The sequence below is a fragment of the Vipera ursinii genome (genome assembly GCF_947247035.1).
Source record: "Vipera ursinii genome assembly, chromosome: 5".
Taxonomy (NCBI): domain Eukaryota; kingdom Metazoa; phylum Chordata; class Lepidosauria; order Squamata; family Viperidae; genus Vipera; species Vipera ursinii.
In genome coordinates, this window is record NC_139518.1 from 26645082 (window position 1) to 26669806 (window position 24725).

The 24725-nt window shown below is 37.6% G+C and overlaps 2 protein-coding genes across 3 annotated transcripts in view; one reads left to right on the forward strand and one right to left on the reverse strand.

Moving 5' to 3' along the window:
• Positions 1-1079, forward strand: part of HLTF (helicase like transcription factor) — a 30258-nt gene extending 29179 nt beyond the window's left edge. Inside the window, exon 24 of the mRNA XM_083364422.1 lies at positions 200-1079. Coding sequence (XP_083220548.1) covers positions 200-343 — 144 coding nt within the window. The 3' untranslated portion in view covers positions 344-1079. The remainder of the gene's footprint in view (positions 1-199) is intronic.
• On the reverse strand, positions 328-24527 carry GYG1 (glycogenin 1). Of its 2 annotated transcripts, none has more exons than XM_083364424.1 (7): positions 24453-24527; positions 17565-17695; positions 15340-15514; positions 14453-14615; positions 8528-8654; positions 4539-4758; positions 328-2639 (listed from the first exon to the last, which is right to left on the reverse strand). In XM_083364424.1, exons 2-7 carry the CDS (start codon positions 17567-17569, stop codon positions 2454-2456), a joined length of 876 nt encoding a protein of 291 aa, XP_083220550.1. In that variant the 5' UTR covers positions 17570-17695; positions 24453-24527; the 3' UTR covers positions 328-2453. The 2 variants fall into 2 exon arrangements, with proteins under 2 accessions (XP_083220550.1, XP_083220549.1); XM_083364423.1 differs by having other exon boundaries at positions 17565-17700; positions 24453-24517.
• Between the last annotated feature and the right edge of the window lie 198 nt (positions 24528-24725).

A 24725-nucleotide genomic window follows, 5' to 3' on the forward strand; every position in this document is an offset into this window, starting at 1 on the left:
ACTGAACGGGAGACAAGTGTTTTCGCTTACCTTCGGACCATAAGACACACCTCGTTTTTCCACCCACTTTTGGGAGGGGAAAGGTGCGTCTTATGGTCCAAAAAATACGGTAATTCTTTTTTCATGTGCTCTGAGTTAAGTAACTTTATAATGGTAGTTAATTTTGTTTTGCTTTACCTTTTTTAAAAAATTGCTCTAGTTCATTGTGAAGAATTCTGTAGAAGAAAATATGCTTAAAATCCAGAACAAGAAGAGAGAACTTGCAGCTGGAGCCTTTGGAACCAAAAAACCTCCTACTGGTGAAGCAAAAATGAACGAAATCAGGACTCTTATGGATATGTAATTTAAAATATTGCAACAAATTCAGTTTTAAAAATAAGTTGATGTTACATGTTTAGACAACATAATGCTGAAAATAATATTTCTAATAACTGCAAGGGGTTTTTCCCCAAACAGCAAATGAGGAATCATTAGTAAACATACTCATACTGGGCAAATGGTCCAGAGTAGTAACAAACTTTAGTGTAGTAAACTCAAGTCTAAATGTTCAGTTTCTATACTAAGAGCAAAGCTTCATTAGAGTTGAATATATACGGTATATTGTTAAATGATGTTTTTGAGTTTTTGATGTAAGCACCTGAGATGTAAATTTTATTGCTTGGATTATATCTATATCTGTTGCAAGTTAACTTGTAACTTCTGAAGCTTTACACACGAGTTTAATATTACTGTGTATTATGTTTTGTATTGACTATATATTAGCAACTGAATAGAAAAAGGCTTACAAATAATGCATATTGGGGAAAAATGAAGAAAAGTGCATATGCCAGCAGTGGCATTCCTGTTAGTTTTGCCTCATGTTTTTCCAAGTTAGTAGAAACATCTGAAAAGGGATTCAAAATGTGTTCAACTGAACTCAGACTTAGGTACAGGCCCCTAAACATCCTTTATGCCTGCATTTGGTTTCTGTTTATTGAACAATAAGGAATCATTTGAACTGTTTTTCTGCTGTTAGTAGTAGTATAAAACTATTGTATATTTCTAGTTTGATTTCTGGGCAAATAAAATTTTTATCAAGACTTTGGGTTGCTGACTAGATGCTTTTTTTGTTAATTCTGGCCATAAGTGTTAGATTTATGGATTATTAAAGCTTTTGAAATTGGAGAGATTTTACTAGAGTTCAGAAAGATTTAAAATTCCCTGCATGCCACCTTTCATGTGTATAGGATTAATGTTGGAAGACAGAAGTTTCCTTCCATCTCTGGATTTTCTCCACACATTTGGGAAGTCTGACACTTCAAGATCCCAGCTGGTGTAGAAAATTTCCAAGGAGAAAAGGGCCCATCTATGGACACTAACTGCAGTGACTTGACTGAATAGGCACCATCTCACTTAATTCATAATCTCTGGAATGATATTTTAGCCATTCAGAAGTATTGTTCATCTAATTCCTTAGGATAATAATTTACTAAGGATTGTTAAAGTGCCTTGAAGTTAAAGTGGGTATGCTTAAAAAGTTTTTGGATGTAGAAATGCCCAGCCTATAAAGTCAGAATTTCTGACACCATCTTATGACAGCATCACACACTCTCTCTCTTATTTCCTTCCCATCTCAGAAGTGCCACCCTGATGAGCTTTCAATTAATGTAGACATCTTCTGTGGCCTTTAACACAGCTGCTTTTAAGTAGAACACAAACATTTAAATAGAAAGCAGACTTACTCCAGATCAACTTTTAAGAAAATCCTCAGTGGGATTGATTTGAAGAGTGTTGAAGACACAGACTACAAAAGCTAGGTAATAGACTTCAGAGGGTCACAGATTTTATTGCCATTTGATGGGTTGACAACTTTCAATGATGTTTTTATTTTGTACTTTGAATCCCATTACAGTTCACAGATTTACTTGTCTCAGTCATATAGAGAACTGAACAAAAGAATTTGCCATGCTGTAGTTTTGTGCATAGAAATCTGGTCAGAAATGACTGGAACTGGCAGAAAGGTAACTTTACAGTTACCAAGTTGCATATACATATGCTAGTATTGTAAGGTTCTTCCATTATAGCTGCCTGAATCTCTAGCCATTATTTTATTGTAGCAAGCAGAACATATTGGTGTGCATGTGTGTGAAAGGAAGGAGAGGTAATGCACAGTCTTTTAGGTCTAAGTAGTATGTTTCAGGCCAGGCCAGTGTCCTGTTTTCAAATTCTTTGCAGGCTTATTCATAGGTTTTTGAGCAAAAGAAAAAGATCTTGACTGCTGGACACATGATTGGCACAAGAATTCATACAAATGAGCTTTTGCTCAGTTCTTACCTGCAGTATTACCAAAAGCCTTCAGTTGAGCAGTGGCAATGCTGCTGGCAAACTTAACTGACCCTAGCTGACTTTTCTAGTTGCTACAGCTCTGAAACAAGTCCTTGTATTGCTATTTGGGGGAGCAAATACAAGTGCTTTTACTGGAGGTAGGTGTCGAGTTTTTTCTTGATGTTGTCAAAGCTGTCTGCTCCCATGTAGTCAGCCTGGCCTTGCTCCCATCTTTCTTTACGTTCTTCTGAGGACATAGCTGGTGGTGATGGTGGCAAACGTGGCATTGCTGCTGCTGAAAGTGACAGGTGGGACACTGCCTCTGTTACCTCTTCCTAAAAAGAAATGAAAAATAAGTGGGAGAAGCACAATTATATACTACAAAAAGGTGTAAGCATAAAGCAACCAAGCAGAAGGTAAGAAAACATGAGATCCCATGCAAAACAGCAAGCACCATTAATGCAATTTAAAGAGCTAAGAACACACAAATAAAAAGAGTATCTGGGTCAATGAAATAGCAGACAGGTAGTTATAAGTTCTTCATACCTCTCTACAGAAGCCACAAGAGAAAGCCAGTGTATAGACCAAGCCCGACAGCTGCAAATAGTTCATTAGAAAGTTGAAATACAGACAACAGAAAGCACAGCTCAAGAATCGATCAGTATGTTTAGTCACAGGGCTAAGTATTTAATTATTGTGTTCTGTATATCAAGCCCAAGTAATCAATGTCGCATTACTAGTCTGCATGCATGAGAAGGCAGAACCAAGTTATTTTAACTGGCAAGATATGTAAAAACATCAGTAAAAAACCCACAATTTTGTAGGTGTACTATTGTAAGGCTGTTGAAACAAATTTTAAGACAATTGGTCCTTCATTCACCCTCAATTTATCAGACAACAGTTTGCAGTGGAGAGCAGATGTGCCCCTGCAGGCATCTCTCCATGGTCTGGTTACCGACTGCAATTTTGTAAACATTTTCTCTTAAGACAAATAACTTGATGCCAAGCATAGTGCAGTATATGAAGCTCTGAAAGGCCTAATTCAGGGGTAGGCAACCTCGGCTCTTTTATGACTCATGGACTTCAACTCCCAGAATTTCTGGGACTTGAAGTCCATGAGTCATAAAAGAGCTGAGGTTGCCTACCCCTGGCCTAAGTCAATATTCCAAAATGAATCAACATTTTAATGAAAATTAATAGAACTGAGTCATTGAAAGTTGCTTTCAAGATGCAAGAATTAATTAATGTCTGCTGGAATTTAACAGTGCTCTAAGTCTTAAGACATGCCTAACCTGTGAAGAAATGTAGAGGAATCATGAATGCTTTAAGGAAATTCTTCAAACCAGCTACATAGATTTACAGTGTGCAAATCCATTGTAAAAAAAGTGATATTCATATCAATCCCATTCAGATTCCTTATAGACTTCTAAGTTCTATTGGGTGAAAATAAGAATTCAGCCATGCTATTTGGGGTACTGTCCAAAAGATGGTGGTGGGGAGTGCAGAATACCACTGGTTTCGATGAGTCTGAACTTGCACAAAACATTTGACCCTATTTTAATGTATGTACTTCCTGTCCTGAAGTGCCTTGAAAATTGATTTGGCACTCTTTTCATCATATTCTAGCACTGAATATACATTCATATTGGAAGATACAACCTTATATGAATGGATGATCAGGATAGGAAAAATATCTGCTTGCATTATTTCTTTGCTCTATAACATTTCCTATGAGCTTTGAGAAAATAGATTTTAGGGACATGCAGTCACTGTTAACTATATTTAGGATGATAGGGAAACATGATTTGACTAAAGGGATTGTAAATTTATAGACCTCTGTAGTCTATAATCTCCATTCTTGCTTAAACTCTGTTGTAGGATAAAGACTTCTTATGTTCCCATTCTCCAAAAACACCCATTTTAATTATCTGGTTAGTACTAAAGACATAAATGCAGGCCTGTCCATGTTTGTTTTGGCTACCCCATAGCCCCTTAAGAACAGTCTAGAACCTCAACTATTATTTGGTATTCTAATAAGCAGATCAATATGCTACATTTATGGGAAGCAGACAAAATGTTGCAATACTTATGAGGTCAGCTCACTAGCTAATGCACAGTTGCAAGCTATTTTTGTAGCAAACATGCTGCCTTCAAACCAACTCAATTCCAAGCCAAAAAAGAAATCTTTTCTACATCCCACATTGAAGTAGAGAATGTCCATTTATGAAACATACCGCTTTTACACCAGTAGCTGTATCTTTGATTACACCATGCTGCTGTAATAATGGTAAGATATTTGTGACAAAAGTGTCCCACCACATATTGAGGAACTCTGGATGAATCATTGTGGGATCTTGAGCATCTTCTTTGACACTTTTTGCTTTGGAGTCATATGTATAATTCCATGGTTTCACTCTGCCCAGAAAGTGCACAACTTTAGCATTCATCCCAAACCTGTCAAAATAAGAGGTCACCTTTATATGTGGGTAAAGTCACAGCACCTAATATAGGAGTGGATATCCTTTATATATAACTGAAAGAATAATTGCTTATGTTTTTTTTAAAGTTGAATACAATTCAGTTCAATATTCTGTATGGATCTGAATTCTTATGTCTATCAGAAAAACACCTTTACTGGCTTTACCACAGCCAGAACTGGTGATGATGAAGACTGCAGTGAAATAATCAAAATCAGTGCCATATTGTTACATCAATTTGCATAATTAATTCAACTTGTTTTTGTCAGTGAACAGTAAGAAGCTACAAACTGAAGATCACTAAAAGTTCATCCCTGAGAAGGGATCAGAAATTCCATCCTGAGTTTTGCTAGCCTGATATTGTGAATTACTATTGATACATATATACTTATTTTTTTTACAACCAAATGCCTAGCAATTATCTACCATACTTTAGACATTGCCCCTTCCTCATTTATTTATATTAGAAAATTTGGATCTTGAGTTCTTTTAATTTGATAGACAGCATAATAGAACAAGGAGTGTTTGAAATTGAACATGAAAGAAAACCAGTTCTACAAGATGTCTTAAATATTGTATGTGAAAAACAAGTTGATTTGGTGTGCTATTTAATAAATTAATAATTATTCTAGCATTGTTCATTGACTATCTGTTCAACACTCCATCTTTTTTCCTGTACAAAAATATTTTGTTTTAAATTTTGAGTTCACACCTATATCTGTTAAATACATTCTTCATTTTCAAAAAGCATTCAGTGTGACCATAACAAAATTTAAGCTTATTCTGCATTTGGCACAGTTGATTATCCTGCTCTAATGGCATGCTTGGTATCAGGCATGGCCATGCTTAAAATTTGGGTAGGACTGAGAAGGAATCTGGTCAGATTTTTATTTTTTTAACTATGATACACCTATTTATAAGCTTATATTTCATTTGCACTTTGTTCCCTACTTCAAGTGGAAGAAACCCATGCTACAAAATTTCACCAATCATGGCCAGAATGCCACCAAGAGCTATAAGAATGGAACTGAAGGACTCCATGTAGTGCAAACCTGAATGTAGGATTCTTTGTAGAACACTTCATGTAAGAGGAGCTGCTTGCAATCATAATTACATCACAATTCCATTCACCAAGCCAGACACTTTCCACCAGCCACTGAGTACAATGTATTCATTCCAGTTTGCATGAAGATCCCAAAATAAGGGCTCTAATTTTAACCTGACGCTCAGATCATAAGACACAGTTGAACCTTAATCAATGAACAGTGATTATGTCAGCTGTTCTATAAACTCATCATCATTCAATGTTGCCTAGAGACTTGTTCCTACTGCACACTTACTTCTGGATCTTGTAAGAGGCAGAATTTAAAGAGATTTATTTGGCTTTCCCTGAGATGTAAGACAACGTAATGCCAGGAATTAACAGAGTTTAATACAAAACATGAATACTTCAGAAATGAACATGCTACCAAGGTAGGTTGCTTCAGAGAAGAAAGTAAGACATTGCCATAGTCTCCATTTTATGGCACCAAGAGCACCCTGACATTGTGCCATTGAAATCCAAAGATTAAAAAAGCCTGTTTTAAAGGTTTCAGCTAAAACATGGGACAAAAATAGCATTTGACTTTTGGTCTTAAGGGCCCCTTTTCATAAGTGAAATCAGTATAGAAGCAAGCTTCTCTTCTTAAATAGGCATATACATTCTGGGGTTTCTGACCTTATAAAACTATATATCTTCTTCCTAGCCCTCTACTATTTCCCAGGAACTGTCTCTTGATTTCTTCATTTTTTTAGTAAATTGATCAAATCCATCAGCTCCAGAAAATCCACCAACACCTATTTATGATCAGCAGCAGCAAATTTGACCTTTACAGGTCCAAATTTGCCTATTAAACCTTCTAAGAGAGTTACCCTGCAACCTAACATTCCTAAACTGAAATCCCAATGCCTTCATAATTCAGATGCACTGAGTTCTTCTATATAATGGCCATTTTTAACCAGGTCCATGTTGGGCTTCCATCAGTACTGTCCAGTCTTCATCAACATTTCAGGCAAGAGAATTATCCACGATGGGGAATTCTAGGCAAGCCTTCCTAAAGATTTATTCTTCCAAAACATCTTTTACATCTGAATACCTGAAATTCACTCCTTCCTTTTCAGCACTCTGAAGCTCTTATGTCCATTGTACTTTTGAAAGATATCATTGCTTTCAGTCAGTTTTACTTTTTGTCTTTTTAGGATAGATCATAGGTCCTTAGCAGTAATCTTTCACAATCTCACTAGCTACTTCTGGAATAACTCCCCAAAACATAGAGTTAAGCAACCTTTCTGCTACAATACTTTCTTCTAACACTGTTAACTAATTGTGCCTTTTGCTGCTCACACAACAGATTAAATGTCACTATCTCATCCACAGAACTATTCTTTCTTCCATATGCTACTGTGAGACAATTCCACTTCAGTTTGGCACGCCTTCTTGATTTTCTTCTCAGTTACGTAAACATTTGCCAAGGTCAATGTTCCAAAATCAATCTTGATCTTGCATTTGGTCAAGATATCTTGCCTACATTCTCCCAGCTTTTAGAGCCGTTGAAACATGGGTTCATTCTTTACATGGCCAACATGCTTTTGTCTTTTACAATTTAGGATAGTTTTGCTTAAATAAACACTTGTATTCCAATGACCTTTTAAAGGGTGTGGTCTTTCCCTTCAGCATTTCATAAATCACAATTTATGTATTTATTCAACTTCTATAAATGCCCATATCAGACAAGCGTCTCTGGGAACAAATGTATTAGCCAATTTATTGGCTAAACAGCCATGTTATCTTCTGATCTACACTTACTGCACAAGCAGTCTTCCTCTTGGACTCTGCATTACTGAAGTTGTGCTGGTCTTCCTCCAGCTTAAAAGCTTGCTAGCCTTTATTATGTGAATCATTGACAATACGGTAAAGAGCTGATTTCTTATCTATAACTGCAGTTCTTTGAATAGTCATCTGTGAATTCATATAACTTCAGTGCGGTTCATTCACAGGTAACCACTCTGTGGTGATAGGTAACTAATAGTCCTTTTAAATTTGCTGGCTTATTCTGCTGAGATGAAACAAAGGAGTGATACCATAACATTAGTGTGATTTTAATAGGTAAAGGTTCCCCCGCACATGCGTGCTAGTCGTTTCCAACTCTAGAGGCCGGTGCTCATCTCCATTTCAAAGCCAAAGAGCCAGCGCTTGTCCGAGGATATCTCTGTGGTCATGTGGCCGGCATGACTAGATGCCAAAGGGGCACGGAACGCTTCCCACCATAGTGGTCCCTATTTTTCTACTTGCATTTTTACGTGCTTTTAAATTGCTAGGTTGGCAGAAGCTGGGACGAGTAACAGGCGCTCACTCTGTTACGCGGCACTCGGGATTCGACCCACCAAACTGCTGACAAGCTCAGCGTCCTAACCCACTGAGCCACTGCATCCCTTGTGATTTTAATATAACCATCTAATTCATATTATTCATTCTGAAAAAAACCCTGATACCAACTAAAGTTGGATACAGATGAGTGTCACTTATTATAAGACTCACTATAAATTGTTTTATTCGCATTTTAGCTGTGGGGTCTTTGCCTTGCCATCAAGAGCAAATAACATAATTCCTCTCACACTATTTGAGTCTGGAAGCACAGAATGAATATCAAATCATACATATTTAATAGTTCAGCCTACTTTGTCTGCATGCATAATCATCTACTTACGCTTTAAATGCTGGGAGGTAGGAGTAAATAGAAATACTACTTAAGTTATAAATAAATGGGAGATGCTTGCTAATATCTGTAGTTGCCCAACTGCTGAAGAATGTGTTCAACAGTCCCTGGTCCCCACCTGAGGGAGGGAGGGAGGGAGGGAGGGAGGGAGGGAGGGAGGGAGAGAGAGAGAGAGAGAGAGAGAGAGAGAGAGAGAGAGAGAGAGAGAGAGAGAGAGAGAGAGATGAGTAAAAAAAAGCAATGGTTTAAAAAGACTTTAAAAATCATTTTCAAATATTCTTGACATGCTATACATAAAATGAATCCAGAAAGTCAGAAATGTGCGTGTCTCATCTGAAATATTACTTTGGTAGTTTTGTTGAACAAAATTTAACAAGTTAATTAATGCAATTTAAAATCCTGTTTTGGTAATGAACAAGACAGCTTTCCAAACATCCATAATTGATTAAGTGAAGATAAGTCATCTCATTATTTCAGAAATATGAATCTTTTTTCATACCAAAGTTTTTGCTGGTGGAAATGAGTTTAAAAATTGCTTTACAATGTGTATACCTACTTTTGCAAATAAAAGATATTTTTTAAAAATTTGCTTAGTTCTAAAAGAACTATTAGAAGTTATGAATATGCCCAATAGTGATGTAAATGGTTACAACTGAACCTTTCTGATGAGTGTTTTTTTGTCTTTATTGATCACATCTATTTATCAGGTTTTTTTCTCAATGAAGAATGTAATCATCCATGCACTGATTTTTTCTGCAAGCATCCATGACTCATCAGGAATTAATATTTAAGGCTTCCAAGCTCTTGGCATCTTATTTGGAATACTAGCTTCAGGGAGCCCAGTTTGGGTTACATATATCAATCTACATTCGTTAAAATTATTTTGTGAGGCAACAGATGTCAAGTAACAATCATTTGGGCCAAGGAACTGTTTATGTTGCCTAGTTCAGCTTAGCAAACAGAATAGTTAGCAACAGAATGACAACAGCATTTTAGAAGCAACCTAATTCCTTGGATTGATCTACAAAAATTAAGAGTGGGGACTTTTAACTTAAATAATTTGCAGAGTTATTTATTCAGTAAGGATTAAAGGCTGTGCTATTGCTACAGACACACCAAATTTAGCAGAGTATGGTAGGTTTTGGTTGGCTTTATCAGAGAGTCAAGATCAAATATGATTCACATTTGAAAGCTGGTACACTTGATTTATATAATTTCTACCTTTAAAATAAAGAGTTATCTCATTCATTTTCTAAATCGTAAAGAGATTAATTTTACAAGTCAGAGTAAGATTAGGAATATTCTTTCCACAGTCTTAAGCATACAGATGGAACACATTACAATAGCAGTTCTGAGTGCATCTGAAGTTACAGTATTTGTAATTTCAAGTTTGGCAATTCTAGTTGCTGTACCAATTTAAGATTCAGGGCATATTGAACATAGAATGGAAAAGACCCAAACACTTAACATATTTCTAAGGAAACAACATCTCTGTTTCAATTTCCCACAGCAGACAGAGTTGTTGTCTGAAATTTGTTCTCAGTGTACCATGGCTACTGCCAAAACACACCCCTTGGTAAGATTTTAAGTGAAATTCAACATCAGCATTCTGGGATAAATTTCAAAATAAACTTATTAAGGCATAGCCAAGGAAGGCAATATTAAGATAATATAATCAGAGGAAACACAAGACTTCTATCTGTGTTTTGCTTGAGACAGGAACCATGCAATCTTAATTGTTAATGTAAGCCACCTAGTATCTTTGCCAGTTTAACTAGTGCCAATACTCATTAATTAAGCCATATAAAAAAACCAAGAGTAGGACTTAGGACTTAACTTTTAAATGACAAAAAAGTAGCACAAAAGTAGAGTCTTAAATAACTCTTGCTATTTCATATGTGGACTTTGTTTTCCATCTTATTTTGCACTCCCATGCTAAAAGAGGCACAAATAAATTTACTGAAAAGCAACAAAATTTAGACAACCCAAACAGCTTCTTTGGAAATTTCTGTTAGCTTCTATCAACTAACACAAGCACTCCTAAAGTTAGAAAGCAGCAGGTTTAGTTCACATGAATGAAGCTTTAGAATGTGGCTATTTTTAAGGGAGGAGGGGAGGGAAGAATTTTCCTGTGATACTGTCTGCAGTAATGTAACCTAATTTTCACGCATATTTTAGCAGAGGGAATACAACAATACAAGTGTGAATAATATCAAAAATATGCCCATACATTATACATCTATGCAATGTTTTCATCTCCTTTTACAATTCAATATAGTTCCTCTAAAAAACATCTTCCACATAATTTTCAGCACAGACACTTCACCCAGAAGGCATTTTCACATTAGGAGCAATTATAGCAATGCAAGCAATAAAGCAAGATCCTGTTCTACAAGATAACAACCCTATGTCTCATGGACTATTTATGAATCATTTCCAAAATACAGAAAAAATACATAGGGTCAGAATCCAGAATGACAGAGTTAGTAGGGACCTTGGAGGTCCAACACCCTGCTTAAGCAGGAAACACTATACTATTTCAGATAAATGGCTGTCCTCTCTCTTCTTAATAACCTCCAGTGTTGGAGGACGCTCAACTTCTGGATACAACCAGTTCCACTGATTAATTGCGCTCTCAGAAATTTCTGCTTAGTCCTAGGTTAGTTCTCTTTTTGATTAGTTTCCATCTATTACTTTTGCCTTCAGATGCTTGGGAGAATAGGTTGGCCCACTCTTCTTTGTGGAAGCCCCTCAAATATTTGAAAACTGCTGTCATATCACCCCTAGTCCTTCTTTTCACTAGATTAGACATACCTGATTCCTGCAACTGTTCTTCATATTTTTTAGCTTCTGGTTCGCTACTCATAGTTGCTCTTCTATGCACTCTTTCTACAGTCTCAACTGCTAAGCTTGTAAGCCGCCCTGAGTCTTCGGAGAAGGGCGGGATATAAATGGAATTAAAATAAAAAAAATAAAATATTTTTTATATTGTGTGACCAAAACTGGATGCAATATTCCAAGTGTGGTCTTACAAAGGCATTATAAAATGATGCACGTGATCTTGATTCTAACCATCAATGAAGCCTAGTACTGTGTGGGTTTTTTGGCAGCTGCAGTGCACTGCAGGCTCATATTTAAGTGATTGTCCACTAGGACTCCAAGATCAGTTACTATTATTGAGCCACCTATTCTATACCATTTATTTTTTCTTGCCTAAATGTGGAACCTTACTTTTTCACTATTGAATTTCAGTTTTTAGATAGGGCCCAATGTTCAAGACTGTTCAAATACTTCTGTATCTTGATCCTATCTGGAGTGTTGGCTATTCCTGCCAGCTTAGTGTCATCTGCAAATTTGATGTGTTCTTCTTCTATCTGCTCATCTAAATCATTGATGAAGTTATTGAAGAGTACTGGGCCTAAGACCCCTACTGCATACTTCCCTCAATGTAGATACAGTTCCATTAAGGACTACAGTTGGTCAGCAATTATGAATCCATCTATGGTGATGCTGTCTAACTCACATTTTTCTATCTTATCAAGCAATAGATAGTGGTCTACTTTATCAAATGCCTTACTGAAATCCAAGTAAGTTATATCCACAGCATTTCACTGGTCCACTAATTTTGTCACATTGTTAAAAATGCAATAAGATTTGTCTGGAATGATCTGTTTTTGACAAACCCATGTTGGCTTTTGGTTATGACTTTGTTTGCCTCTAGGTGTTTGCAGATTCATTGCTTATCTTTTTCAGAATCTTCCCAGGTATTGATAGGTCTGTAGTTTCCTGGATCCATTATTTTTTTTCCTTTTTTTGAAGATGGGAACTATATTAGCCTGTGTTTCACTGAAAAAGGTCTGTTTTTAGATTTTTTTATCCTGCTTTTATTATACTTATAATTAATTCAAGATGGCTAACTTATCTAATACTCCTTCCTCCTCCTATTTTCCCCACAAGACCACCCTCTGGGGGTGGTTGGGCTGAGAGTGAATGATTGGCCTAAAGTAACTCAGCTGGCCTTCATGCCTAAGACAGGACTAGAACTCAGACTCTTGGTTTCTAGCCTGGTGCCTTGACCACCAGATCAAACTGGATTTTATTCAATTTTTAACTTGTATTTTATTATAAATATTATAAATGTTGCTATTTTTATTACCTCTTACTCAGAAAAATAGCATTTATTTATTTATTAAATTCATTTGCCACTATTCTCGCCTACCGGTAACTCCAGGTAGCTTACAACAGAGAAACAGTTTCCCAATTCTCTGCAAAGAGAATCAAGCTAAGTGCCCCTTGAGCCAATACTGTACAAATTAACTTCCTGCAATCTGTACCTACTATTCTCATCAGCCGCAAACAACATGGTCAAGGGTGATGGGGAATTATAATAGAGGGTGATGGGGAATTATAATAGAAACAACACTAAGAAAAGACTACTGTAGCTTTTTCCACGTTATGCTCTTGCTTTCTGCATGTAAAAGATTGTGGCCTAACTGTGGAGATTAAAAGCCCAAAAAATCATTCTCCTTCACGCAGGGGGTTATAGAAACAAATAGAAAAACAGGCCAAAATATTACAGTACATTCTCATTTACTATCTGCAATGATTTTCTTCTAGATTCTAGCTGGCCATGACTTCTGCAAAGGATCAAGTAAAGTACTGTTACATAAGCGAGTCTTTTCTCGTGAACTAGGCCAATCTTCTTTGGAATTCAAGGGAGGGGGTGGGGTGGGGAGAGAGAAACTGTCTTTTTAAAAGTCACTATTTTTATTTTTGTTGCTTTTAACTACTTCAGCATGTGTTATGATACTCTTAGAAGTTTCAAAGCCTTTGCTTTCAATGGTAAATATGCCAACCTGCTATGGCAAAAATGGTAAGTAGCCTTCTTTCCTTGAGTGCTAGATATCTGTACTTGAAAGACAGACAAACCACACCAAGTGTAGCAACTTTTGAAGGAGTCTTGCATGGAAAATTGAAACCTGTTCTTTGGAAAATGTTCCAAATTCAAAATGTCTTAAGTTTGAAATGCCCTAGTTTGACCTCACTGAAAATACTCCAATCCCATTGCAATCATTTTGGAAGTGTTCAGAAATGAAATTAAGGTTGTTTGAAATTGGAAACACTTCAGGACTGCTTGGAACATTTCTGGAAAGTGGGGACAACTACTATGGTGTTATAGCATACACCTTAGCTACTCTTTTATTCTAAAGTGAGGATATATAATTGATGGGCTTAAGGTACAAGAAAACAAATTCTGACTGATAGGACAACCGGCAAGATAACTGATCTAATTACTTGGAGATGCAGCTGAAAGCTTCCCTTTGCAAAGTTGTACTCAAGCAGTGGCTAGAAGCAAAGAGGTTTCTGCAAGGATGCGGGAACCAGTCTTGATGACTTAAATGGCCTCTTTAAACTCTGATGCTACGAATGTTCTCATCAGGTCTTCTTTTAAGAAAGATCAGTAGCAGTGTGCATTGATATTTTTGCCAAATGGATGTTGTGGTTCATTATGCATTTATCTAATCATGTATTATGGCTTGAAATATAACAATGGTCTGTTGTTTTTCTAGAAGAAGCAGAACACACTGCCCTATTCAATATGCCATTAGGTAATGACTCTTGATCTGTCGAAAGACTATCTATTAGCAATTCCTATTGTAATCATATACACACAGCTGGATTTATTGACAGATTGTCCACTTCCTTTTTACTCCACTTTTAGGAAATCTTATTAATGTTTCATACATTCAGGTCCATTGAAATAAAATCCCATCTACTGAAAGCTTCAGAAGTACGTACACCATTCTACAAGCATTACACATTTGCTGCAGATTTGCTTTGAATAATCTGATTTAACATATACCCAGACTTTAAATAAAAGATTTTCCTATCACCCAGATAAAATGAGATACGTACCATCAAAGCTGCCTTTCTCTGTGGCAAGTTGTAACAGTTGATTGAATGTTTCAATGGAAGGCCTATAGACGAAAACTCCTGAATTGAAACAGTCGGGCCAGCCTGGATCTGGGGCTGCAGAAAGTTCTTCTCTTTCAAAAAGTTCATCAATGTTTGACAAGACCTAGTAGGAAAGATATGATTTGCAGGTACAAGTGTATTATTCACCAGCAAAAGAAATGGTAATTTCCTCTAAGATACGTTATTACATTGTTTAGACCTATTAATGTTGATATTTTTTTTCTGGAAACTAAGTTAATTGAATGCATTTCAATTCACAATCCATGCCCCATTTTCCTTCCCCAGTTTAAAGTTGTTCTGAAGAATCCTGTCTATATGGCAAAGAAAAGAGACCAGGTATTTTACATGATGGATATATTTCTATATCTAGCACTACCCCAAAATTCTGGTGCAGTCTGACTTTTTCCTTAAAACACTGCCTATTTATCAACAGGACAATTAGATGCATAAAAAGTAGATGCTTTTGATGCAATGGATGAAACCATATTTACTGTAGCAAAGTATGCAGTTTCTACATATGTCTATTTATTTAGCGTAGGACAGAGTAAATGGATAATAGTAGTAAAAATATATAAAAAGAAAACAATGCCATGGTACATGTATGATGGATATATGTAGTCAATTTTGTAAGGTATGAGGAATTCAAGAAGTTTTATATATAAGCTATAGGTTGTACTTTAAAAGATGTTGATTCATGACAATGGAATAAGTATTCTATAAATTAATACTACATATGTCTGAAGAGGGGCAAATCAAAAGCATCTCATTGACTCACTATGTGGCATATAAATTACTAAAAAGGATTATCAGCAGCAAGAAAGACATACCATTGTATCGGCATCCATAAACACACACTTTGAATACTGTGTTAGTTCCCAACAGTGGAGTTTTGTCAAAGTAACACCAAGTTCAGGCCTTTTCAATAGTGCAAGATGGGCTGAATCACCGCTGTCCAAAACATCCACCAGCTTCACTTCATCGAAGACCTTTTCTAAGACTGTCCTATTGAAAGGAATGGTCATGGTTTACATCAATACTCAATGCCACTCACACTCATCCAATAACTGTCTACACTATGCCTAGAACCTGTGAGAACGCAGACTTCTATATCATATTTCTGCAAGAGCCTATAGGAATTTGCTTGAAATAGATTCTCCTGACAGCAACTGTTTATCCCCTCTAGTATATTTCAAACTTAAAGTGTACAGGAATGCAGACTTGAGATAATGCACTTGAAAGGTGGTAGATTAGTTGCACTGACAGGCTCTCAGAGCTACACAAATAGATGGGTCAGAAAGACCTACACTCTTGATAAGTCAGCTGGCTATTTTAAACTAAAGAATTATGGAGTTTTTAGCATTTATGGGATGACCTCTGGGCAGTAGCCACGAATATACTAGGGTTGCAGAACATACCCAGAGAAAACTGATAAGGTTTGAAAACTCTCAAAAATATTAACACTAACTAACCATTCAGGATTTGCAAAAATGGAAAAGGGGTGTACTGAAAAAAGAAAAAAAATCCAGATAAACCGAGTTCCAGAATAGAGATGTAACCACAGAACAGGAACAGGAAACAGTGGCAGTGGTTCTAAATTATACCAACAAAATTCATCTTATTTTAAAATTGAAATTTCTAGTTAGCCGAGTTTACACTAAACAAGAATAATAGTGTTTTGAAGTTTTAAGTCTAAAATATTTAATTATTAAATCACCTCTTTAGGGGTCTAAATTTAGGGGTCTAAAAAGCCCTAACAATGTAAGAGTACGTGGTACAGAGACCTTTCATACTACTGCTCTCTTTTCTGTTACTCAACACAAAAGCAGAAGTCCTGGACAACTGGCAATACTGAAGTACTTCCTCTCTACCAGTTTTACCCTAGGAGGTAAAAGACTTACTGTCACTTCCCAACAGATCACTGTTGCTTCCTTTATAGTTAGATAGACCACTTTTGTCCAACTGCCCATGAAACACATGCTGAAGATGCTTAATTATGAAAATTCTGGCATAATTTTTGCCTTTAACATTTCTCCTGGAATTGAAGGCATTTTTACCACATTTATTTAGACTGGGAGAGAAGAGTAAGTTCTCTGTAAAAGTTCAATTTATGTAAAACTTTAAACAAATTTAAACACCCTGCCCTCCATCAAAAATAGAGATCTTTCATAGCATTTGATACAACTGCTAAAGATTTAGCACAGCAAGCCACAAATCTCATTACACAAATATTTGAGCAAGCTGAAAAATGTAGTGAAGTTTCTCATATCCTTAGGAAAACATTTAGAATTCAGGCTACAACTTAAATTAGCCTTAAGTTAAGAAAAAACTATGACTAATTAAATCTGCTAACACACTAACACTATCTTAGTTATCCATATATATACTTGTCTTTCTTGTTTACACTAAGAGTAAGTAGTCTAATGTCTCATCTTTATAAACACCCCCAGTTGCTAAAATCTTGGTCCTGCATTATTTTCAACATCCATTCTTATGAAGCAAAAATCTTTCAACTGTGTTCAGGGAAGATGTTAAAGCCCCAGTGTCAGCATCTTTGTTGTTTGCATAGAATCAACTTGTCTGCTCTTCATCCAGCACAAGACCCTTCTCTTTACCCCACAGTCTCTAGACAACCCTAAAGTCAAAGGGCCTTCAAGGGCAATTTCCAATGAATGTAGAAATTAAGAGCCAGGAGAGAAAAAGCTATCAATATACACGTTAATTCACTACTTAATGATGGCTAGAAAGAAATAATAGTTCCAGGCAGGTTCAGGTTTATTACTTTACATATAAAATGCTGATTAGTTTTTTTCAATGGGAACTGTAAAACACTGCTTGTTCCATTAAGTGAAACAGAAAATATTAAACTATGAAATAACTATTCACATTATTTCTGCATATGATTCATCTTAACAAAAATGGATGAGCTATACTCTTAAGGGAAAGTTCACCCAGCTGCATTTATTTTTAATTTATTTTTAACCAAGCACCCACTTGACCTTCGGGTGCACTTTTTCACTGGGGCTGGATGACCATAACGCATCAAGCAACTCACCTCATTGCATCAGATACATGGGGAGTGATCAATACTGTCAACTTCCTTGTCGTTCTGTAATTCCGTAGTGATGATCCTAGGACAAGTGCTCCTTTGACATAGGAATCATTTGTGGCTAGTGTCACAAAAGACTGGTCTTAAGGAAAAGAGATATACATTTCATTAATATAGAAAAGACCTGTCACTGCCCATAGTGCATTCTTAGGATCCATCGCTCCATTTTAATCTGGCAGTAGTTCCAGAAAGATAGGATTTATGTTTTAGGCTAAAAAGAATTACTGTACTTATACCAATAGACCTTGACTTACAGTCACAACTGGGATGGTTCCTGTCATAAGTTGAATCAGACCCAATTTTACAACAATTTTTACAGTGCTTAAATAAATCACCTTGGACATTTAAGTGAATAGCATGGCTGTTAAGCAAATAATGCAGCCATTAAGTGAATCCAGTCCCCCATTGACAAAAAAGATTGCAAATTGTGATCACATGACCATAGGTTGCTGCAACCAGTTGTAAATATGAGCGGTTGCCAAGGGCTGAATTGTGATCGCATGACTGCAGTAGTGGTACTATAGTCATAAATCTGTGTACAAGTCATATTTTTTTTCCTCAGGTCATCTTCGAATGCTTGGTAACAGTCGTAAGTCGAGGACTACCTATATATCCAAACAGCATGAGACACTTGATTGCAAGATGAGTGGCTATATGACAAGTAAATAAAACAATTTTTGAGGGATCACAAAGTAAAATATTGTCTTTCTGTGGGCTTCAAAGAAGCCTTTGGCTGATCAGTTTAGAAATGTACTATATTAGGGAAGAGGAAGGTAACCTGGCATTCTCCCACCCACTTTTGGCTTTGGCAATCCAGCTGGGGTTGATAATTACTGCCATCTGCAATGTTTAACTAATATTAATTGCAGGTCCCATAGAGAAGTACATCTCTTGCAACCAAGAAATACAGCCTTCTCTATGGAATGTTATTAACTCAAAAATAATAAACCTCTGTGATACTTTTCTGAAAGGCCTTGAAGACATGGTTCTGTCAGTGGGGGGACCAGCCAATCAAGCATCTGGTTTCATTGTTGCCACTGCAGGGTGGAGTGGGGTGGGTACTATACTGTACTGTGGATTTTTAATTTTGTAAACCGGCCAGAGTCCTCCGGTTATGTAAAATATGTTCACTAAATATATAATTTTTAAAAATAAATCAAAACTCATGCATATCTTGATGCAGTTGATATATACAATTATCTAACCAATAGTGTTAAAACATCCATATTGTAAAGTCCTACCTGTAAGATAGGACCAAACGTCATCCACTGATAGTAATTTAATCCTAACAAAGAACACTTTTCTTTCCTGCCTTACTGGACTAATGTAGGAGTAAACAATAAAATACATAACCTTGAACAGAAAACATTCAAAGGGACATCCTCCCCAGACATTACTGGGATACATTGTTCCCTTTGTAGAGTTATACTTTTGTGGAGCTGAAACTATCAAGCTTCGTATCATCTGGAAAAGGGAAACTTCTATGTCAGTGAAATTATTAGGAAATCTGTTTAGCAATTCAAATTGTGCAAGATACACTGGCTGTCACAAGTTTAAACTATACACACCAAATGGATTTCTAATTAAATGCATTGTTCGCTACTCTTGAATGAGATTCAACTTAGTGGGTCGCAGTACAAATGGCGCAGGCCTTCCCATCCATGTAGTACTAAAATAAAGTTTCTACAAATTCCTTAATTTCTCCCCCATGGAACCATTACCTAAAAGTTTACAGGCAGGTTACAGCAGACCAGCCTAGTCTACTACAATGCCCTCCTTAGGCAATGTCCACATGTTTTTATGTATCCAATTTTGCAATGGAATATCAGAACTGGTTCTTTGATCATCTCCGAGTATGTGTCGTGAGATGTCTATTGTAAGCAGGCTGATAAACTCAATAGTGTATTTTAATTCCTTATTCATTACTTGAATATATTTACACAACCACCTCGCCCATCCAATTGTAGTGGTTGTGCCCAGGACTGGGTTTGGAGTGTAAATATATATTTTTCACATTATAAGCTTCCTTAATCAATTGCTCTGTTGGCTAAAAAGAAAACATTTGAAGATGATGCAGTGGTGGTAAGGCAAAAAAAAATACTTTTTACATGTCTCAGTACTACATCTTCTTTATGAACAGCTAATCTATTTGAGACAAAGCCTTACAAAGCCTTCTACCTGGTAAGCAAGCCATATGACATCTGGAAATTATTATTCAGAGGAATGTAGGCAGCTTAACTTGGAGATATTTCTGCTCTACCAGTAGCTAGCAACTGAAATATAGATGAGAGGCTCAAACTAGCTGATTCAGTGTTATTATTAGTTGCATATGAAAGTCTTGTCCTTTCAACCTGAAAACCTAGCTATAATTTGTGTTATTAGAGTCTGGACAATATTCTAATTAAGCCAATGCTAAATTTGCCAATGGATATGTACTCCTTGCTGCTGAAAGTTAAAGTGTGATAAACTGGCACTTGTAGCCTGTAATTATCATTTAGGAAAGGATGAACAGCCAGTCTGATGCAATGGTTAAGGTGTTGGCCTAGAAAGCAGGAAACTCTGAGTTCTACTTCTTCTTTAGGCATGAAAGCTGGCTGTGTGACCTTGGGCCAATCACTCTCTCTCAGCCCAACCTACCTCAAAGGGTTATTGTTGTGGGGAAAATAGGAGGAAGAAATATTATATATCTGCTGCCTTGTGTTCCTTATAAAGGTGAGACAAAACACAAATAAATGTTATTTGCTCTTACTTAAGAAAGATAAATTGAATGTAAATTCCAAATTGGTAATGTTTAGTCTTCAATATTTTTCTTAGTTATTGAAGACCAATGCTGCTCAAGAACTTCATGCAATTGTATAAATGTTTATTAAATGATTTTGTAGAATCAATCTTTTATTGAGGACCAACATAAGAACAAGAACAAAAGCAAAGACTCCAGAAACAATCTAACAACTTTACCATATAAAAATATTGATTTTATTAATATATATTAATAAATTTGTATAAACATAAGATACTGTATAAAGATGGTTGTTATATTAATGTCACATTTTGGCTAAATCAGTATTACTCTATAGGATCAGTATAGATTATTTATAATTATATTGAAATAACAAACCAATACAGCAATGCAATACAACTGAGATCACTAATATATTTTTGAAGAAAATTTAATAGAATACACATTTTATGAAATGTGCTGGCATAAATTGGGGGCTCAAGTGCTTAGGATTTATCAGCATACATAAGTTCACAATAGATAACAGTCAGAAAATCTGATATAATCCAGCAAACTCTTATATTTCTGAATATATACTAAACCTGATGTACTATCAGACTATTTATTATTGTGCACCTAATTACTGTACACATAATCCAAAATATTTTTCCAATTTAATATTTCTAAAACTGTTCTTTTACCCCAAAGGTTATTAGTAAAACCACTTTCTTCTTTGGGAAGATGTGATGAGTGGTTTAAGGCAAACGTATCAATATAAATATAAGAATATTACCCAAGAGTGTGCATTACTTACACCACTTTATTATAACACTACCACAATAATAGGTTTTAAGTCCAATTTCCATTTATTGCTATATCCACACACATTTTGGAAAAATCAAGAGAAAACATAATTTAGCTTAAACTCAAGGCTATCGAACATTGGCCATTACAATTGCTTGTGCCTTTTACCACTAGTTGTCAAGCCCAAGCCCAAAGATGACACAGTTAAATCCAAGCTAGTCCAATACTTTATTTGCTCACACCTAATAGACAGCATCACACCAGGCTAAACTATAATGGCGCAACATAATAGATACATTCTAAGAAATTCTAGGGTGTGGCTACTTTGAACCTTTTCCTCCCTCCCCAAACCTCCTGGACTGCTCAGACTCTTATTTTGGGCTTCTCATTGGAATGTTCTGGATCCTCCTTGGGAAACTGCAGTGCTCCTGCTGAGATCTTCCCCAATTCCCCACACTAACCTCTAGAGGGGCAGATAATAGCCATGCACAATGTTTCACGACACCCTTTTTTCAGCAGGTACAGCACTTGGCTGACCTTGTCTGTAAAGGAGGGTCAGACTTGATTAGTATTTGGACGGAAGACCACTGGGTAATTTTATGCCTGTAGGTTAAACCACAACACAACTTGCAAGAAGGCAATGACAAGGCTACTATACTAGGAAAACTACATGTCCATGTCCATGAAGTCATCAGAAGCTCAAGGTGATTTTTTTTAATAAAGCACCCATAAGATTATGTTGCAATTTAGAAAATGAACAAGTGCTTCAAAAATGTTTAATCCCTGACACCTGGAGTTAAATGGATTGGGCAGCGATAATGAAGAGAGCATTGGAATTGTTTTTATAAGGTCTACTTCCCAAAGCACACAATACAAGATCAGATAGACTATAATATATCCTGACTCAGCACAAGATAGCACACATGCTTGAAACCAAGTTATTTATGCAAAGAAGCATAGGTAAAGGTAAAGGTAAAGGTTCCCCCGCACATGCGTGCTAGTCGTTTCCGACTCTAGGGGCCGGTGCTCATCTCCGTTTCATAGCCGAAGAGCCAGCGTTTGTCCGAGGACGTCTCCGTGGTCATGTGGCCGGCATGACTAGACGCCAAAGGTGCACGAAACGCTGTTGCCTTCCCACCGGAGTGGTCCCTATTTTTCTACTTACATTTTTACGTGCTTTCAAACTGCTAGGTGGGCAGAAGCTGGGACGAGTAACAGGCGCTCACTCTGTTACGCGGCACTCGGGATTCGACCCACCAAACTGCCGACCTTCTGATCGACAAGTTCAGCGTCCTAACCCACTGAGCCACCGCGTCCCTTAAAGAAGCATACCAGAGCTGAATTGGATTGGGGGGGGAAGGGGATGTTAGGGTTGATATTAAGAATGGATGAATGCAGAAGGCAAGGCCTCATTCATGAAATTAATTAAAATGAGAAATGCCTAGGCCTTCACTTAGTGAATGCTTAGGATAGTTATTAGGTAAGAATCTTAACAGCCTGCAGTGATCAACAGGCTAAACTCTCAAAGTAGAGCTACTTATGGCAGAACAAATTTACATGCAAACATTTAGCATACTATGTGATATTACAGGCATACCTACCCAAGGTTTTGAATTGTGTTTCTCCCTAACAAGACAGCATAGTCAATAAAGGCTAAGCTTTTGGTGAACACTCACAAAAACAAAAATGAAAGGATGACACTTGGTGGAAAGGAACCCAAGTGCCACAGTGAGTAGTCCTTAAACCTTTGGGAATACGTTATTCTCATCTACATAACCTGTGCAGCTGGCATTATGGCTGGATGGAAGAAAGATCTTCTGAATAATTTGCAACAGTAGATTCCTACTTCTCATTCAGTTCTTAGGGCTCCACAGCAACCCAGTTGTGTATCAGCTTGAAAGTGAACAGGCCACAGGTTTAAATGTGTATTATTAAGAATAACACCATGGTTCTGTGGTAAGGTTCCCAGAATGTATGGACTATAGGCATACTTCACATTTTGAAAATAGGCTCAGGATCCCTCCAATTGGTATTGTAGTACAATGAGTTAGTGATTGTGTTAAAGTATCAAATTTAAAAATTTATATTCTGATTATGTCGTCAGAATATAAGATTTGCCAGAATGGTCCTTATTTACCATCCTCATTTTTGGGGAACAGGTGGATAGCCACCGAAATTATTTCTTTAAAAGGTTTATAGCCTTGAGATGTTCTGGAGTTCTGCTTGCAATACTTCATCTTACTTTTAAATTTATGAAAATGCAGAGAAGACAGAGGACCTGATGACATTAAGGAGTGTGTCTCTGTCCACTTCGGCATATAGACCCTCACCCCACGATCCCTCGGACTACTAGAATAGGAATCTACATTGGTTGCGGTCTCGGCAGCTCCAGACAAGAAACACAGCAAATTCTATCATAGAGCAAATTTATAAATTTCAAACATGTAATCTCATTTACATGGTGCCTCTTCTATCCAATTAGGTAATGTTTTTTTTTTTATCGGCCCATAGATAAAGAAAAAAACAACCCTGACACATCATCATCGACCAACCCCATAGAACGGTCTGTCTGCGCCCTCCGGATCTGCACGAGCGGATACAAAACAAGGCTGCCGCTTTAACAGAAGATACCCAAGGAAACATTGCGTATGTGCCGCGCAGCATGTACAAATTACAAGTGTTAGATTTCCCATCGGGCCGCCAATGGCTGTCACCCGCACGTGCCCCAGACATTGCTCTGAAGACCCCAAAAGAAAGAGGGCGGACGCTGACTTGCACTACCTGCACGCTACACCCGCGCCCCCCCCCCCGGGAAAAGGCTCACGCGCCAGCCTAAAAATAAGGGCCGCCATGTATAATACAGGGCAGCCCGAGGTCTCCCGAGGACGAGCGTTGCCGCAAGCCGCCTGGCCCAGCGAGCACCGCTTTCGTTTCCTTCGCAGGACCAGCAGCGCCGGGAACGAGGAAGCGCCGCAGCTGCTCTGGCTTGTCAGTCCCTTGGCTTAGAACAGGGGTCGGCAACCTCGGCTCTTTTATGACTCGTGGACTTCAACTCCCAGAATTCCTGAGCCAGCTATGCTGGCTCAGGAATTCTGGGAGTTGAAGTCCACGAGTCATAAAAGAGCCGAGGTTGCCGACCCCTGGCTTAGAAGATAACGCTGGACCCGGGGCGAACTGGGCGGAGAAAAAACCCGGAGAGGAAACTCGGGCGGATGCATGACCCGCTCTCCGCAACTGCTGACCAAGCCGGCGCGGAAAGGACTCGCCGCCATCCTCCTTCCGGGGGTGGAGGAAGCGTCATTCGGGCTTACCTGCCATGGTGCCGCTCTCAGTCTTGCAGCCCGACCTCACCAACAACCCCCTTCCAGACACTCGCTCCCTTTCCGGAGCTCCACCTCTTATATAGGGCAGGCGGAGTCCGGCAGAAGGGGCGGAGCCTCCAGACTGGGCCAAAAAGGGAATGCCTCCTTTGCCGGGGGTGGGAGGGGTGGGTGGAAAACGTACTCACGCCTGCGGTGTACTTGGGAAGGCCGCGGTCTGGCGAGGAACGCGTTGTGGCGCTTTATTGGGCGCACGAGCCGCGC